The sequence below is a fragment of the Uranotaenia lowii genome, chromosome 2 (assembly GCF_029784155.1).
Source record: "Uranotaenia lowii strain MFRU-FL chromosome 2, ASM2978415v1, whole genome shotgun sequence".
Taxonomy (NCBI): Eukaryota; Metazoa; Arthropoda; class Insecta; order Diptera; family Culicidae; genus Uranotaenia; species Uranotaenia lowii.
The window spans coordinates 23,145,868-23,164,131 of NC_073692.1; the positions used below are offsets into that span (position 1 = coordinate 23,145,868).

At 36.0% G+C, this 18,264-nt stretch overlaps 1 protein-coding gene across 10 annotated transcripts in view; it reads left to right on the forward strand.

Annotated features, from left to right (window-relative positions):
* The window catches only part of LOC129744023 (uncharacterized), a 724,779-nt gene that overhangs the window by 209,739 nt on the left and 496,776 nt on the right, over positions 1–18,264 (forward strand). For all 10 annotated transcript variants that reach the window (XM_055736329.1, XM_055736331.1, XM_055736338.1 and 7 more), the window contains exon 4: positions 14,236–14,570. In XM_055736329.1, coding sequence (XP_055592304.1) covers positions 14,546–14,570 — 25 coding nt within the window. In that variant the 5' untranslated portion in view covers positions 14,236–14,545. The remainder of the gene's footprint in view (positions 1–14,235; positions 14,571–18,264) is intronic.

An 18,264-nucleotide genomic window follows, 5' to 3' on the forward strand; every position in this document is an offset into this window, starting at 1 on the left:
AATAAAATTCATATATCGCTCCCAGTTAGCCTTTTGAAAATTAAAAGTTGATTTTAAAGGGTTTTCAATGGGACTTTGGGATAAAGAAAAAGTTACTGGAAGGTGGTCTGAATCAAGGTCCGCATGAGTAACTAATTGACTACAATGCTCGCCTAAATCCGTTAGAACCAAATCAATTGTGGAAGGATTTCTAATCGAAGAGAAACAAGTATGCCCATTAGGATATTCAACAGTATAATAACCTGCAGAGCAGTCATTAAACAAAATATTCCCATTTGAATTTGATGAAATATTATTCCAAGATCGGTGTTTTGCATTAAAGTCACCAATAATAAAAAATTTGGATTTATTTCTGGTGAGTTTTTGTAAATCTCCCTTCAAAAAATTTTTCTGTTCACCGCTACATTGAAAAGGCAAATATGCGGCAACAATTATAATTTTCCCCATAGAAGTTTCTAATTCAATTCCAATTGTTTCTAAGACTTTTGTATTGAAAGAAGGAAGAAGTCTAAATTTGAGACGACTATTGATGACAATAGCTACACCCCCACCTTGTCGATCAAGTCGATCATTTCGTAAAATTTTAAAGAAAGCATTGCTTTTCAAGTTATTGTCTGGCTTTAAAAAAGTTTCAGTGATGGCAGCAATATGTATGTTTTGAGTTTTCAAAAATAAAAAGAACTCGTCTTGGTTAGCCAGCAAAGATCTAGCGTTCCAATTCATTATATTTAAACATCTATTTGGATCCATGAGGGAATCGTAAAGTCATAATAATTTTGTTAGCATAATTAAAAGAAGTTTGGAAAGCTTCAAACATTGAATTTGCTTTCAACATAAGTTGCATCATTTCCATTAAATTTTGATGCAAAAATTTTAATTTTTCCTCAGTAATCTCACCCAAATCAACAAAATTGTTAAAATCAGAAGAGGAAGGAGAAGAAAAAGTATTTGAATTTCGGGGATTTTCCCAAGCCTTCGCATGAACGTTGAGACTTGGTTTTTTCCCATTTTTATTAGTTAAACCTGAAGAGGGCAACCCATTTTCAACCACCTCTGAGAACGATAAACAACGAGTCTGTGGCGCAGAATCAGCCCAGGTAACATTAAAATCACTTCGGGTATTACCCAGCCGTGATTCCAATGTAGGCCGAGGCTGACCGCGAACAGGCAGGTTGTTTGCCGGTCTGACGTGTGAAGACGAAAAAGAGGAAGGAGGAGAAGAAACTTTTCTGGAAACTTTGGGGTTTTTCCTAGAAGCAACAATTTTTGCCCTAACAGGAAAATCTAGAGAATTCGAGGAATGATTACCTGCGCAATTCGCACACTTAAAAAATTCTGTTTTTGGCTTATCACCACCAAAAAGGCATTTAGATTTTTCATGATCGAATGAGCCGCAAAACATGCATCTGGCATTCATTCTACAATTTTTAGTGCCGTGACAAAAAGCTTGACAACGACGACATTGCGTAATATTTTGTAAAAAATTGGTATGGGATTTACGAAAAGGTTCAAATTTTAATCGACAATGAAACATAAGACGAGCCTTTTCCAAAATTTTCAAATTATTAACCTGATCCTTTTTAAAATGGATCAAATAAAGCTCAGGAGCAAAACCAACATTACTGGTATTATTCGTGTTGGTTCTTTTCCTCATTTGAATTACTTGAATTGGAGAAAAACCTAACAAAGAATTTAATTCATTTGTGATCTCATCCGGTGTCTGATCGCCGGTGAGACCACGAAGTACAACTTTAAAAGGACGATCACCTCTAGTGTCGTACGTAAAAAATTGGTGTTTTTTATTATTCAAATAATTTAAAATTTTTTGAAAATCATTAAAAGATTCCGCCAATATACGAGCAGTTCCCCTTCGTCCGATCTGAAAAGAAATCTTCACATCCTTGACGGAAGTGACGATTTCTTTTCGAAAGGCATTGAAGTCAGGAATCGTGACCGTTATTGGTGGAATCTTTTCATTTTTAAGAGTATAAGAAGAAGAAGAAGGTTTCTTAGTACTCTTATCAGAATTAAATATGAATATTTCCTCATCACCGATGTTATGAAGGACATCGAATGAATTGGAAATTTCAACTTTTTTGGCAGATGGCCCTGGATTAGGTTCAGCAATCCGTTTTCTTCCGGCCCTTGAGCCGGCCGAAGACTTCCCCATGCTGGAAAGAAAAGAGAAAATATGAATAAAAGAAAATGAAAATAATTTTAGCACTGAAAAGTGCTGATTGAAATACAGGTAAGGAAAAAATAAATAATGTAAAATGTTCCTGCAGGTACACAGCAACGATACGATGCTCCGGCGTACGTGTTGACGACTCAACGGTACAGATGGAAGTGAAGATATCATTCTTGTTTTTTATTGTTTCAAAGTATTGTAAGCCAATACTCGGCAAATGATCCCCTAACCGCTAATTAGTCCGCTAACTTTTGGTTTGCTGTTCAATTTTGCCCCTATGTTTTGATCGAGCTCCCATTCATTTATTTCAAAGTCACAAATTACTACTGATAGAATTGTACTTTTTGTTACTCCTACCCCAAGCAACCAAAAGCCTCATATCTACTTAAACGCGTGCCTTCAGAGTTTGAATTTCGCTGAACAACCCAAGTAACAATTTTTGCTTTATTGTGGTCAGCAAAATTTCGTTTGGACTATAGCATTAATCTTCATAAAAAGCTAAAGCGCATTCTATAACATCACCTGGACTCTAATAAAGCCAAAATTAGGCTATTTGGCCCTACCCTAGATCGTCATCATGACATATCATATGTTGGTCATCAATGTTGGTTTTTGAAATTTTTGTTTTTTTAGATTCTGTGAGTTCTCGGAGTTTTATTTTTATTTTTTCCAGCAACCATAATGGTTGATGAATGATGATTGCATTATTGAGATGTGATCTGGTAAAATTAATAGTCAAAATTCCAATGTTTTAACCATATTATGAGCCTCTTTTGTACTGCCAGTCAAGATTTTAGGTGAAATGTGTATGAAATAGTATCTTACAATAAATGCCCTTCGTCAAATCTGATGGTCAATCATGATGGAACTGATGGAAAATAGGAATGAAAAAATATTTTCCAATGCTTGCATTGTGAATCCATCAACATGGCGTCATTTTGTGCCCTTCGATTTTGCAACCAACATGGCGTTAGTCAATTCAATGCTTAATAGCCTGTTTATGGTAAAAAAAAATGGCTAGTTAGTTTTATTATGGTTTAATGATGACCCCAAAAAAAGCTACGATTTGACGTTTCTCTCACAAGCCAACCAATTACACGCTTAGTATGAGTTCCTCATTTCTGAGTTGTTAATCCTGAGTACAGTAAATGAGGACAGATATTTTAAATAAAAACGGATTGGTTGTTCATCACCAGTGGAATAAATCATGAGTTGAAGTCAAATTTCGTTGTCTGACGCCATCTTGAAATCCAAGATGGCTGCTTCTGCTGATCTTTCAAATGTTGTAAGTGACTTAAAATCGCAGAAAATCCCATCAATATTGGTATTGGGTGAAAGGGCTAAACAAGTAGGAGTCGAATTTCGCTATCAGACGCCACCTTGAAATCCAAGATGGCGGCATCCGCTGAACCTTTAATGCTGTAAATGACGAAAAGTCGCATTAAGTCCCAACTATATGGGTATTGGTTGAAAGGGCTAGCTAGAAGAAGCCGATTTTTTTTTCTTTTCGACGCCTTCAAATCCAAGATGGCGTCTTCCACTGAACTTTGAAGTGCTGTTAGTCACTGAGAATCGCTTGAAAGGCCCACCATATTGGTATTTGGTGAAAGGGCTAAACTAGAAGAAGTCGAATTTCGCTATCGGACGTCAACTTGAAATCCAAGATGGCGGCTTCCACTGAACTTTAAAATGCTGTTAATCACAGAAAATCGCATGAAACTCCCACAATATGGGTATAAGTTGAAAAGGATCAACGAATAGAACACAAATTTCGCTATCAGGCGTCATCTTGAAACCCAAGATTGCGGCTTCCACTGAACTAAAATATGATTGAAATCATTGAAAGTCACTTAAAATTCCCACAACATGGTCATTGGGTTAAATGGCGTAATCAGTTTAAGTGGAATTTCTTCATCAGATCATCTTCAAATCCAAGATGGCGACTTTCGCTGAACCTTAAAATGCTGTAAATAACTAAAAATCGCATGAAACCCCCACAATATTGGTATTGGCTAAAGGGCTAACCTAGAAGAAGTCTAATTTTGCTATCAGGTGCATCTCGATATCCAAGATAGCGGCTTTCACTGAACTTTAAAATGCTGTTAAACACTGAAAATCGCATGAAACTCCCACAATATGGGCATTGTGTGAAAGGACCAAACGAGTAGAAGTCGTAGTTTTCTATCAAACGACATCTTGAAATCCAAGATGGCGGCTTCCACAGAGCTTTAAAATTCTGCAAATGACTGAAAACCGTACGAAGAACCAGACCCTGATTGTTTTTGGCAACCCGCTCGAGCATTTTGTGTTGTCATAATCGAACGATTTTTTCCCAACTTTGTTTTTACTTAGTACTACATTTTTATTATGTTTTTGATGCATTTAGCACTTTTCGTGTTTTGTCGATAGTTTTTGTTTTTTGCCATATTTGCCATTAATGTCATTGTATTATGTCTAGCATGCCAATATGTCTAAATTGTATTGGTCCTATTAAAGCGAAAACTATCAGGTAATGTTGTTTCTGTAATTTGTTTGATTTAGGGACATGTGCCAAAATCGGATGTTGCCAAAATCGAATGATGCCAAAAACGATCAGGGTCTGTATTGTGGTTGTTTTGTGCGATATTGAGTCACTTACAGCATTTCAGAGTAAAGCGAAAAGAGAAAATCGACTACTACTCGTTAAGCCCTTTCACCCAATACCAATATTGATGGGGTTTCATACGATTATAAGTCATATACAACATTTTAAAGTTCAGCGGAAACCACCATCTTGAATTTGGATGGCGTCAAATAACGAACTTCGACTTTTACTGGTTCATCTCTTTCAACTAATACCCATATTGTAAGGGTTTGAGGCAATTTTTAGTCATTTACAGTATTTTCAAGTTGAGTGGTAGCCACCATCTTGGAATTTAAGATGGCGACGGACAACGAAATTCGACTTCTACTCGTTTATTACTTTCACCTAATAACAATATTAAGAATGTTTCATGATATTTTCAGTTATTTACAGCTTTGAAAATAAAAGCGGAAGCCGCCATCTTGATTAATGATGGCGTCAAGCAACAAATTTTGTTCCTCCTGTTTGAACCCTTTCACTCAATACTCATATTGTAGAGTTATTCATTCCACTTCCGGTAATTCGAAGTTTACATAGATTTTTAAATTTTTTTATTATTTTAACTCAAAATCAACACACAGAACTTATCAAAAATGACTACAATTGACACCACTGCTGGGTGCTTAGAGAGGTATTGCAAAACCACTTTTCATGCAATACTTCGTGGGGCACAAGCAGTGGTGTCAATTGAATTAATTGTTAATCAATTCAAAAAGACATACACCTGTTAAACAGCTAATAACTTTTTTGTCTAATGAGATACGAAGTTATGATATTCGACAAAGTTGTTCAGCGGGAAATTTCCTTCAAGAAATTTATAAATTGGCACAAAAATCACTAGCAAGTTCGGTTCCACAGAAGAAACAAAAATGATGTTGATTTTTCAGTACAAAATATTCAATTCTCCCATACAAACCTAAAAGTTCAAATTTACTCATGTAAACGTTACTTAAAAATTCTGCAAAAAATCATGGATGAGTTTTGGACCAAAACGATGCTTTTAAGACCCCAGTGTTTGAGAAATTCAAAAATGACCCCAAATCGACTCAATCTAACATAGCATTCCTAACTCTTTCTTAATAACTAAAACAGTATGTTTAATGGAAGATTTATGAGCGTTTTCAAAACTGTCTGAAAACAGATGGTCGATTCAAGAATATAAGCATTTTGCATGACCATAATGAATCCATCATAAAACGAGCTGCACAAAAAAAGCCATAATAAAACATCGAAATGTTAGTTAGCTTGATCTGTGTTACTTGGGAAAGGTTCCCAAGGGAATTGGTACCAAATTTTCTTGAATGCAAGCATGAAAGTTACGAAAAGTTCCTTGAATAGCTTTTTTTGTGACATGTCAATCGCATCCACTCAGTATAAAAGTTATATATTGGATCACAAATAGCCTTCAATGGACATGAAGTTTCTTAAAGTTTTTTTTAAATAGCCCTTTTGTGACATGTCCGCCATATCATGAATATGAAATGTGAATCAACATCACAAAAGGGCATATAATCATTAAATAATTTTTGTAGCTTGGAAATTGTTGAAAGTATCGTTTAGAAAAGAGTTTTTTATTCACTTTAAAAATTTCGTCCGACTGTATTTCCTTACCACGAATTTACCACACACTGAAATTCAACTGAGGCGGTTAATAAGTTAAAAATCCAGATAAACTCAAGAATTTGTATAGTTTTTAGCATAAAGGTTTTAAACATGTAATTCCAATTTTTTTTAAACCGATATTATTTTTACGGATGTTTGATTTATATGCCGATTCGTAATGTTTCTGAGTAATAATTAACCTGCGTCTTCGCTGCTGACCGCTGGCGGCTGCAGTTATTCTAAGAAAGCACCGAGACTTTTGGTTGCTTGGGACTACAATATACGCTCCAGGTGAAAATGTTCACTTCGAATGGTCTCAGTGCATTAGTGCGTCACACATGTAACCTGTTTTTTTTTTCATTTTAGCACTTCTTACCTCAATATTCATAGAAAAATAATCCCATTAAAATTGTTCAACTATTTAAACTATTTAAAAATTTCTTTATGCAATTCAGTGGTAAATTCGAAGGAGGAATTTTACGAAAAAAACCTTCGCGAACTACTTCAGACCACCGAGTTGTTCTTACACCCACACTCAACGTGGCTTTTAAAGCTGATCCGGTCATCAATCATCACCCCCAAATATTTAAGCTCGCGCATTGATTCGATAGTGCATGATCCAACTGTAATCCTATTTGCGGTGAAATCAGGTTTGATATCATTACCCTCTCGGTTTTGTGGTGAGCCAACTGCAAACTCTTGGACTGCATCCAACTCTCTACCGCTTCTGAAGCTCTTAGCTGGACGATTTCTGTTGAGTAACCCGTCGCTAATAGCACGACGTCGTCCGCGAAACCAACTAACTTTACTCCCTCTGGCAGGCTCAATGTCAGCACCTCACCGTACGTAATATTCCACAGAACCGGGCCCTGTATCGACCCTTGCGGTATTCCAGCTATAATATTCATTTCCTGAAATCCTGCGCTCGTCATGTTTTGCAGCTTTCCACTAATTTGCAAAGATATTTCGGTTTCGGTATTTTCATTTTTATAAGCGAAGAAGCAATCGCTGCCCAGCTGACACTATTAAAGGCGTTGCGCACGTCCAATGTTACTACCGCACAAAAACGGTCCCCTCTTCTCTTCTTGAGTCTGGCTTTATCAGCCGTTTCGATGACAGTTCGAATGGCGTCGACTGTGCATCGCCCTTTTCGAAAGCCGAATTGATTGTTGGACAATCCGCCTTCGCCCTCGGTGTACTGCTGGATACGATTCAAGATCATCTTTTCCAGAACCTTTCCAACCGTATCCAGTAGGCATTGTTACCGTTGCGAAATTCAACTCGTTAAAGTTTCCATAAAGTAAGTTGTTCATTTGCTTAAATTATATGTTCATTGTTTGATATTGTTTAATTTTTCCATTAATTATTCCATCAGAACAAGATAGGCTTAGATAAAATAATATACAGGACTCACAAGAACACAGCATGTTCACACAGGTACACTGGAACAAATACACAAAATGGAGGGACTAGAACGGAACAACAGAGAACGCACAAATTAAAATATTTTAGGCCAGAATGAAGTGGTATAATTTGTATGGGTTGTGAGGAGCTACCGGTAATAAGATAAATAAGATTTCTTTCCGCTTTAGCCACCGAGACGTTCAGGACGTATCGTTATAGTTTTGAAACTTAACCTAAAAACATATAACAGGTTTAAAGCAAAAAGTTATAAGTTTAACTTAACAAGCCTAGTTAAAACAAAACGTGCACAGCGGAATATAATTTGTGATTGTGCTAGAAAGACGAATCAGGTAAAGCGGGAGTCAAAAGAAATCTCGGTAGCTCTCGTAGAAGCTCACAATCCCATTTCCATTCACCAGGACCTAAAAGTCTAAAGCTACATTCTGGGACTTTGCCCAATCCTCGAGGTCTTCATCTGGTACTACCATTGGAACCAGACGAACAGGCGCGCAGTCAGTTACATTCCGCGCGCAATCGGTAGGCTGAACGGAATCCAACATCCGTTCCGGCCTGAGGAACTGACGAGGAATTGGCAGAGTTACCGCCAATTCTCGACAGTTGCCTAGCCACATCATTCCAACTAACCGTAGCGTTCCGAAGGAGAAGCATCATCAGCAGCGAAGGCTGGCCCAACGAAGCACACGACACACAAGACACACAGGTATTTAAATAAAACGTAAAAAGCTAATATTTCAGAGTTAGTGTGTTTAATTACTCCGAAGAGTCCGCGATCAGCTATTTTGTAAAAGCCGACCTTGAGGACCTCCGTTCCTGCTCAAGATCGAGCAAGCCAGAAAAGAAGGCCTTGTGTGCCCACCCTCCACTGAGTCTCCAGAGGAACGACCAGGGACTCGAGGGCTTAGGTTTGGCCCCCTCTGGTCCAGACGATAACAGCATATTGGCCTGTATGCCGATGGGTTCCTCAATGGCTTTCCTTGTTTAGGAAACAGAACCAGCTTCTGCCGTTTCAAATATCTGGAAACATCCTTTCCTCTTTACAAATTTGCAGTGACGATCGGAACATTTCGGGAAATTCCATAACCGTGGCCTTAACTGCAATGTTCGGGATACCATCTGGACCCGGAGCCTTTTCCAGTTGAAGGGATTTGGCGATGTCGCGCAGTTCTTCCAACGATATTAACTCCTTCTCGCTCGCAGCCCAGTCGTACGGGACTTGCGGCCAGCTGATGATATTATGATGAGGGAACAGCTCTCTCGTTATTTATATCAGTTTGTTGGGGCACATTTTAGGTGGTGTGCTACCGCTTTTGTTTTTTTGCCATGACTATGCTGTAGGCATCACCCAAACAACAATTTAGACCGATTTTGCTCCCAATTCAACACCTGAACAAAGACATTCCGTGCAAATTGTTTGTCCTTCAGTGTCGTTCACCAACCATTATCTCTCCTCTGCCTGACTGTGCACTTTTACCCACACGATAGCAGATCGTAAAGTGGACGCTAAGAGTGGAGTCCTCTCTCACCCTCCAATTACTTGTCCATCTGGGACTAGCAAATGTGATAACATCCTTTTCTATGGTAGGTACTAGTGTTACCTACGTTTGCCAGGTCCACATTCAGCTTTACAAGTGCTTCAATTAGACTCTGTCCTCTGGCGTTCGTAACCTCATGCCTGGACGCACGCATTGGAATCCTTCGCGATAATAACTGAGTTTTGACCTGTGAGCACCTCGACTATCTCATCCACCGTAGCGCTAAATTTCTCTAAGGTCCACAACACCGGAGCGTAGCAGCTACAGAAGAAGATCCCATTAATGTCACGAAGCCTTCCTTATTCGATGTGACCTCAATGACCTTGTATGGGAAACTTTCCTGTCACCGCTATTGCAACCAGATTGGCATTATCGATCATCCAATTTGTGCCATTCAGAGCTCTATAATAGGGGTCTGCTACTAACGCTATGTCTAGCTTCTCTTCCACCGCCATCTATCTGTCGCAGAAGCTGTTGTGCTTCAAGACAGTGGTTGAGGTTGGTTTGGATTACTTCCAAAGTCCTTGGTATCGCTCCTAGCGCCTTTTGGGGCAGGCAGGGCATTTAGGGTTGCCAGTTACATGGCCACCAGTGCAAATAAGACACTACGCTGGCTTACTGCAGCTAGCCGCTATGTGAACGGATTCTCCGCATCCCCAGCTTAAGCCTCGTCTGTTGAGTCGCTTCCAGTCATACGACTTGTGGCCTTACTCCATGCATCGAAAGCATACCTCTGGTTGCTGGGAGATGGTTATCTGACAAACTGACCATCCCACTTTTAGCCGCCTGCACTCGAGTGCTGCGTTGGCTGCTACCACTGGAAGCCTCACAATAGTAATTTGGGAGGACCCTGTCTCAATCGGATCGAGATCTGATCTTCGCCGATCTTACACTGGTCGACTGTCCTGACTTCTTCTTCTGTCGTAATTTTGTCGAAATTTTTGATACGACTGGTTACTTCGTGACATAGCGCACGCACCTCCGCCTTCTCGCCTTAAATTTCCTCCGCTAGCACCTTGAAGGATGCACTCTTTGTCGCTGAGCTTCGTTTCAACTCGAGGATCATCTCGCCGGAACGAGTATGACGGATCCTCCTCACGTTTTTACCTAGTCCAGCTAGCTTGCCAAAATTGAATGCAATAAATTAATGTAATAGAAATATGTAAAATAGTTTCGCAGCACTTCGGTTTCAATGGTGTAAGGTGGATATGATTAGTCAAAAAAGCTAAGCTAAGTTTGGTTCATGTCAATAAAATACACCAACTTAAATAAGTAGAGTGCTAAAGAAGCACCATTTGACAGAAATACCACGGAAGTAGTTCAAAAATGCTCCGACTCACCCCATTTTACGGTAGCTGTTTAAGGTAGGTTCTTCCTATAGCATTGCTTATTTACAACAAAAAGAAGAAAAACCTTTCTCCAGATTAAAAGCCTTTCATTATTTTTCACTTCTTTGACAATCTAACATCCAAAATAGGAATCTGAATCTTCAATTCAGAATGTGTTCTCTAAACCAGACTAGCCTTTTTCCGTTTCCCCCAGAAACAACTGTTTGATTAAACATAACATTTTTTAATCCATTTAGAATTGAAGGCCGATGTTTTATATGGTATTTTTATATGATGGAAATAAAAATCGCATTCCTGGCTGTAATAGATTGGATTGACATTTATTTTGCCAAGTGCACACAATTGCGATAGAGTAGAGTGGCCTTCTCTGTAATTAGTTGAATCAATGATGACATGCTCATTTGTCTCAAACATGTTGTCGTCGTTACACAGTTATCATTATTATCGATGATGCAGCTTTATTTACAATCTGATAAAAATTCAAGCTAGAGCGCAATGCATTATGGCTTGTTGTGAAACTTTACAATTTCTATTTTTGATATTCACGAAAAAATTTTATGTTTTTAATCGTCAGACTACATTGTGAAGCATTAAAATCATTTAGAATAGAGGGAGCTCGGCCATCAAACAGGAAGCTTCAAGTTAAATTTGCTGTAACAAGCTGTTGATGATGAAAAATTTTCCTAATGTATTGAAGTCGCATCAAAGTCAGTAGCTTCAGCAACAGTTCAATCCACTTAAAGGCAAAGTATCCGGTTGTTTCATCCCCCAGTACGAATCCATCCACCGGTTGTAGCATCTGCTGCGAATTGTCAGAAAATGCGTGAAATTGCCAAAACGTGAACGTGATGCCGGTGGAATCCGATGATTTATGAGTCTCGCACTCGGAATCAAAAGAAGTTTGCTGAGCAAAGAATTCGGCAAACCGAAACACACAGAACAGAACTATCATTTTCCGGCTCTTGAGTTGCTTCTTAATCATCCAAATGGATTTTACCCGGATTCAGTTGGTTGTTTAACTGAAGAATTTCGAAAATGTTTCAAATTAATCAGAAAAACACCACCAACTTGACAACGTTTTATTCAATCAATTGGAAACTTGGCAAACTAGCTTCCAGATGAGGGTTTAAAATGCATAAAAGTTGTTTCCTTTAGTTTATTCCCACTTCCTAAAACAGATTGCAGAGGAAACAAGAAACAATCTTCCCCGGCTAAAATGATACTTCTCGAATTTTTAGCCAGCGGGTAGTTTAAACAACTTTTGTATGCTTCCTCTTCGGATTTGTTTCTGCAACATTTTTTTTGCCAACTCAGCAACTTAGTAGGTAACTCTAGAGGATCTTCCGAAAGGATGCAGCTCTTTTTTCCAGCTGCAGATCCATCCAAGTACTTCCTACTCAAGCCTCTGAGCAGCCAGTGGCCGGAACAGGAAGCGAAGAAGTTGATGAAACAATCGGAACGGAAAACATCAGGAAAATGAAATGCTTCTCTTTGAAGTGAATTAAAAGCCCGTGGGGAAGTTGGGGATTAAACAAAAAAAAAAAAAAAGAACGAACGCAGAGGAAAAAAACGAAACACAGGAGCTAAGTTGTTCGCACTTGGTGGTGCATTGGATAATTTGCTGCTGCAGAAGTCCTAGCTAGCCTTAAGTAGGTCATCTGAAGTTGTACATATCTAACAGATATGTTTAGAAATTTGACGAAACCAAACTTAAATGACAAAAATTAATGAGTTTTAAATTCTTTCGCAAATAATCTCGACATTCTCATGACAAATTCGAAATGTTGATTCTTCTCGTTAGAAATTAAAACAAAAACAAGAAAAAAAAAACAAAAAAATGACAAAAAATTACAAAAATGACAAAAAATGACAAAAATGACAAAAATGACAAAAATGACAAAAATGACAAAAATGACAAAAATGACAAAAATGACAAAAATGACAAAAATGACAAAAATGACAAAAATGACAAAAATGACAAAAATGACAAAAATGACAAAAATGACAAAAATGACAAAAATGACAAAAATGACAAAAATGACAAAAATGACAAAAATGACAAAAATGACAAAAATGACAAAAATGACAAAAATGACAAAAATGACAAAAATGACAAAAATGACAAAAATGACAAAAATGACAAAAATGACAAAAATGACAAAAATGACAAAAATGACAAAAATGACAAAAATGACAAAAATGACAAAAATGACAAAAATGACAAAAATGACAAAAATGACAAAAATGACAAAAATGACAAAAATGACAAAAATGACAAAAATGACAAAAATGACAAAAATGACAAAAATGACAAAAATGACAAAAATGACAAAAATGACAAAAATGACAAAAATGACAAAAATGACAAAAATGACAAAAATGACAAAAATGACAAAAATGACAAAAATGACAAAAATGACAAAAATGACAAAAATGACAAAAATGACAAAAATGACAAAAATGACAAAAATGACAAAAATGACAAAAATGACAAAAATGACAAAAATGACAAAAATGACAAAAATGACAAAAATGACAAAAATGACAAAAATGACAAAAATGACAAAAATGACAAAAATGACAAAAATGACAAAAATGACAAAACTGACAAAACTGACAAAAATGACAACAATGACAAAAATGACAAAAATGACAAAACTGACAAAAATGACAAAAATGACAAAAATGACCAAAATGACAAAAATGACCAAAATGACCAAAAGGACAAAAATGACAAAAATGACAAAAATGACAAAAATGACAAAAATGACAAAAATGACAAAAATGACAAAAATGACAAAAATGACAAAAATGACAAAAATGACAAAAATGACAAAAATGACAAAAATGACAAAAATGACAAAAATGACAAAAATGACAAAAATGACAAAAATGACAAAAATGACAAAAATGACAAAAATGACAAAAATGACAAAAATGACAAAAATGACAAAAATAACAAAAATGACAAAAATGACAAAAATGACAAAAATGACAAAAATGACAAAAATGACAAAAATGACACATACTTGACACAAAAATATCAAAAATATGACCCAAAAATAACACAAAATTGACTCAAAAATGATGCAAAAATAATACGAAAACGACACAAAAATTACACAATCCAAAATAATCAAAAATTACTCAAAAATATCAGTAAAATGACACCAAAATTACACAAAAATTACCCAAAAAATACACAAAAATTTCTCAAAAATAACACAAAACTTAAACAGAGCTTACGCAAAACTTCACAAAAATTACCCAAAAATGACACTTTGATATTTCAAATATTTTCAAAAAAGTACAAAAAGAAGGTTCAAATTCTTGCTTTTAATACTTATATGAGTACTGTTTACTCACACTTTTGATTTCGTGCTTTTACTCGTGACTGATTTTGTAAAAAATTAATGTTTAAGCAATGATTGATTGAATTTCGCCATAAACCTTAAACGACCTTCACTTGAAACTTACAATTTTTTTTCTCTTTTTTCTCATTTTTCTCATTCACAGTTACCACACTTCTCTTCGGCTCCCAAGCGTCCACGGATTCAAATCGTCGTCGCACGGAACGGTCACACAAAGTACTTCCGTGCGGTTGTTCAAGATTCGTGACTTTGTGTTTTCCCGCTGCTTCCGGCAGTCGCGGTGCGATCAGAATAGGAATATCACTGGAAGAAACCGTTTAACGGGAAGAAAACACCCGTAGTTTTTCCCATCATCATCGTGTAATCGTTTCTCGTCATCCTCGTCGTCGCTTTTTCGTTGCTTTTTTTTCGCCCCCACCAAAGGAGTACGTGCACTAAGCACCAGCTACAACAATATGGCTGCCACCATGAGATCCGGAGGTGAGTTTTGAAAATATGAAAAAAAAATCCTTACTATTGTTTTGGGGGAATAAACGGAACCAGTCAGCAGGAAGCGATAATGAGTAGCAGGAAATCTTACCGCGAGCAGGAGGTTTATTTTGCTCTCTAAAGTCCTTAAGTGATGATTTTGGATCACGGTTGCAAGCACGCAAAAATAAAGAACACGCACATGGGTATTTAATATTAAAGATGACTTTTTGAAAAGTTAGAAAGGAAAATCAATTAAAATCCATCTCTGAGACGTTATGCAAAAGTTTTAATAAGAAATATTAAAATTAAGCCAAAATTGTTTGTGTTCCAAATTCACTGAATATCAAAAAAAAAAATTATCTCCCATGAATAAATAAAAAAAAAATAAGTTATGTCTTCAAAACAGTGTAGACTTAATAACATTTCGGAAATAAAACTTTTGGCAGGTAAAACCGTTCAAAACTTCATTATTCATTTAAGGAAAATCATTCCGAAATAGTTCTTACATGGACGAAGCAAAAACTTCGTACATGTCAAGCAAGCAAAAATTTAATAGTAAAAAGGTTTGCTGTTTTGCAAGAAAACTAAATAAAAACAGTTATGGTTTCCCATCTTGACCCACTTTATTTCACACAGAAATTATACAGAAGAACCCCACCGACTAGTCCAATCTTCCGATGTACTCCAAAGAAGCAGCTTTTCTTCTGGAACATTATGATTGTATCTGATATTTGGTTTTTCTCCAATCTCCTCGAGAGAGAAACACAACTTTTTATACCAGCTAATACAAAAAGGTCAGACGGGCGAGAGCAACATGTGATTTGTTGTTTTTCGTGTGCCAGTTTGACGCAGCTGGATGCCCCCGAATGGAGTTTGTTGTACTGTGAAAAGAAAATTCTGATTGCGTTTTGGTTGTTGTACATATTTATTTTGAAACGAATTACCCTGCCTCCGGGATGAATTCGTAATCACTTGACCGATTTTTGACTGAAAAGTTTAAATTGATTGAAATTTGCTTGAAACTTTCATAAATATGATCAGGTTCAGCGGTTCAGGGTAAAGCAGTTGATATTCAAATATGTGAATTAAAACTTTGTCATAGGCATGAAACAAATGTTGGGGATAGTAAATTGAAAAATTCGAAATATTTTAAGGTCAGATGGATTCAAAAACTGTTTTTCATTTCCAATACTCATTCCCTTCACAAGACAAAGGACTCTTTTGAAACGAGGATGGACAGAACCACCGATGACGGTGGCAAAAAGGCTATGGAAATTATCCTTCGTCCTCCATCCGGCTCAGGTTGTGTACTGCTTAAGATATCGGATTGGTAATACGATACATGAATGGTGTTGTGAGTTCAAATCTCACTTCCCGACCTCACTTTCTTGTTTCTGGGATGAATTATCCAATAGGAAGAAAATCCCATAAAAAGTTTTTCTTGTTTCACTTGAATGTAAGGCTATGATCATTTAGTATCCGGGCAGTTACATACGTGTGTATATTAAAAACTATTCATTTGATCGAAAAACTTTCTATGGAGGAAATGAAGGTATTGATATGACATTTAATATAAAAATACAAAAAAAATTATTTATCAATGATTTTAAGAAATACTCTTACTTTTTCATAAAATCTCTTTTTTATCTTTGCACACTTTTTTCAGTCATGTATTGATCTATAATTATTACCACAGAAGCAAAACCTTTGAAAAATCATGATATTTTACACAAACTAACCTGGAAAAAGCAATTAGAATCTGTTTGGAACCTTTTCATGAGTAGGCATCTTGAATAATTTGATCTCTTAAATCCGATTTTAACATAAATTTCTTTGTCCATCAGAACACATTTGCCATAATGCGTATAAACCGATTGTACAGATTGCGATCTATGGAACTGCTCACTATTAGTTCTTTACTTGGTGTCTACTAGTCCGACAACACTTTTTGCTTGCCGGAAATGGATTATTTGCATTATTTAAGGGGTCTGCATTCAATTATCCCAAATTACCATAGACTTTTTACCATATTTTAGCTCAAGGGTTCCACTCCGATGCTTAATTTGAACTTCGTGTGGATCCTAGAGTGGCTCCTTATACTTCTTAACCATTTTGTCCAAAAAAAAAATCAGAAAAAATCAACAGTTTATGAGTTTTCAAGTCGACAATGAACAATTTTCCAAAAAATGCAAAAAATGCAAATGCAAAATGCACAAAAGGTGCAAATTTGTGCAAAATTATTTTTACCATTTCTTTTTGCATCGTTAATATCTCAAACACATGTTAACTTAAAAATCTAACAAAAATAAACAAGATAGTCCTTTTCATAACCAACACAACGCTGCTAAAGTTTTGCATATCCGATCGCTAGTAATGTAGCTATGACCGAAATAAAGTGCCCGGATACTAAATGATCATAGCTTTAGTGGTAAAGCATCATTTTGCTTGGGTGCTCGAGTCTTAATGCCAGTTGTGCTTTTCCAATCATTTCATCTGTGGTATAGTACACATGTCAGCGCATTTTTGGCACGAAGATTCGATTAATAGGCATTAGATTTTTGCAACCTCTTCTATAGTTGCACGAAAACTAGAATACCTTTTTTCGAATTCGTTCATAATTATCTGTTCAAACGAATGGCAGATACGCCTTAAACAAGAATAAAAGGGTCTTAAAGTTAAACTTAATTTGAATGATCTACTATCTACGGGAAACGCTAAAAAATAGCGGAAAATCTCGAAGCCAATAAAAGGTTTTAAATTACTAAATTTTTGCACGATCTGAATTTCAAAAATAAATCAGATTGAGCAAGAAAAATGATAGTACTACCTTGATGAATACTTGATGAATACAACTTCTTTCGATAGTTAAAAATCTTTCTCTATTTTACAAATTTTGGCAGCAAGTTTCAGTCTAGTTTGTCGGTTGAAGTATTTTGTTTTTCGGTCTTGAGTTTTATAATTGCTAATTGAATTTTTGAGACATTCAAAAAGTTTGAAATGTTTCACAATATTCACTACCTAAAATAAAAAATCAAAACACCATATACATAAGGTTTGGTATGCAGAGAGTGTTAAAATCTTCATTTTCAATTTTTCCCGAGGATCCCAATAATTCCCAGGAAATGGATCGTCAGATTTTCCGAATCCCGGGAACACTTAAATGGCCGAGAAATGGACATTCTATTCGAAACTAATCATTCCGGAAAATAAAACGAAAATACTTAAAATTGCAAACCAATTTTTAGATTTGGATTTGAAATGTTTACTTTTGTCTCTTATGCAGAAAAGGAACTTTAGAAAGTTTCAAAATTGTGATTCCGAATTGAAAAATCTGAAACAGTTTTAGAAAATATTCATAAATTTGATATAGATTCACAAGATGAATTTCGAATGAATAATAGGAGAAAAAATTCATATTTTTCCTTGAAATTTTGTTCAAAATCGTTAAGAAATTCTAAATCAAGATATGGAACTCAGTTTCTAAATGCAGGAGTCAGATTTGAAATTAAAATTGAAAATGTGGATTCAGTTTCAGGTCGAAGTTAAGTTTTTTAATAAACATTAAAATATCAATGTGAGAATTTTGTTTAGGATTCAAATTCGAGAGCGAAGTTTCATCGCAGTTTCATATGATTCTGGATTAGAAATTAAAAATTCAATTTTCAAACAGAATCAATTTGGGAACATAAACCTAAAAAAATTA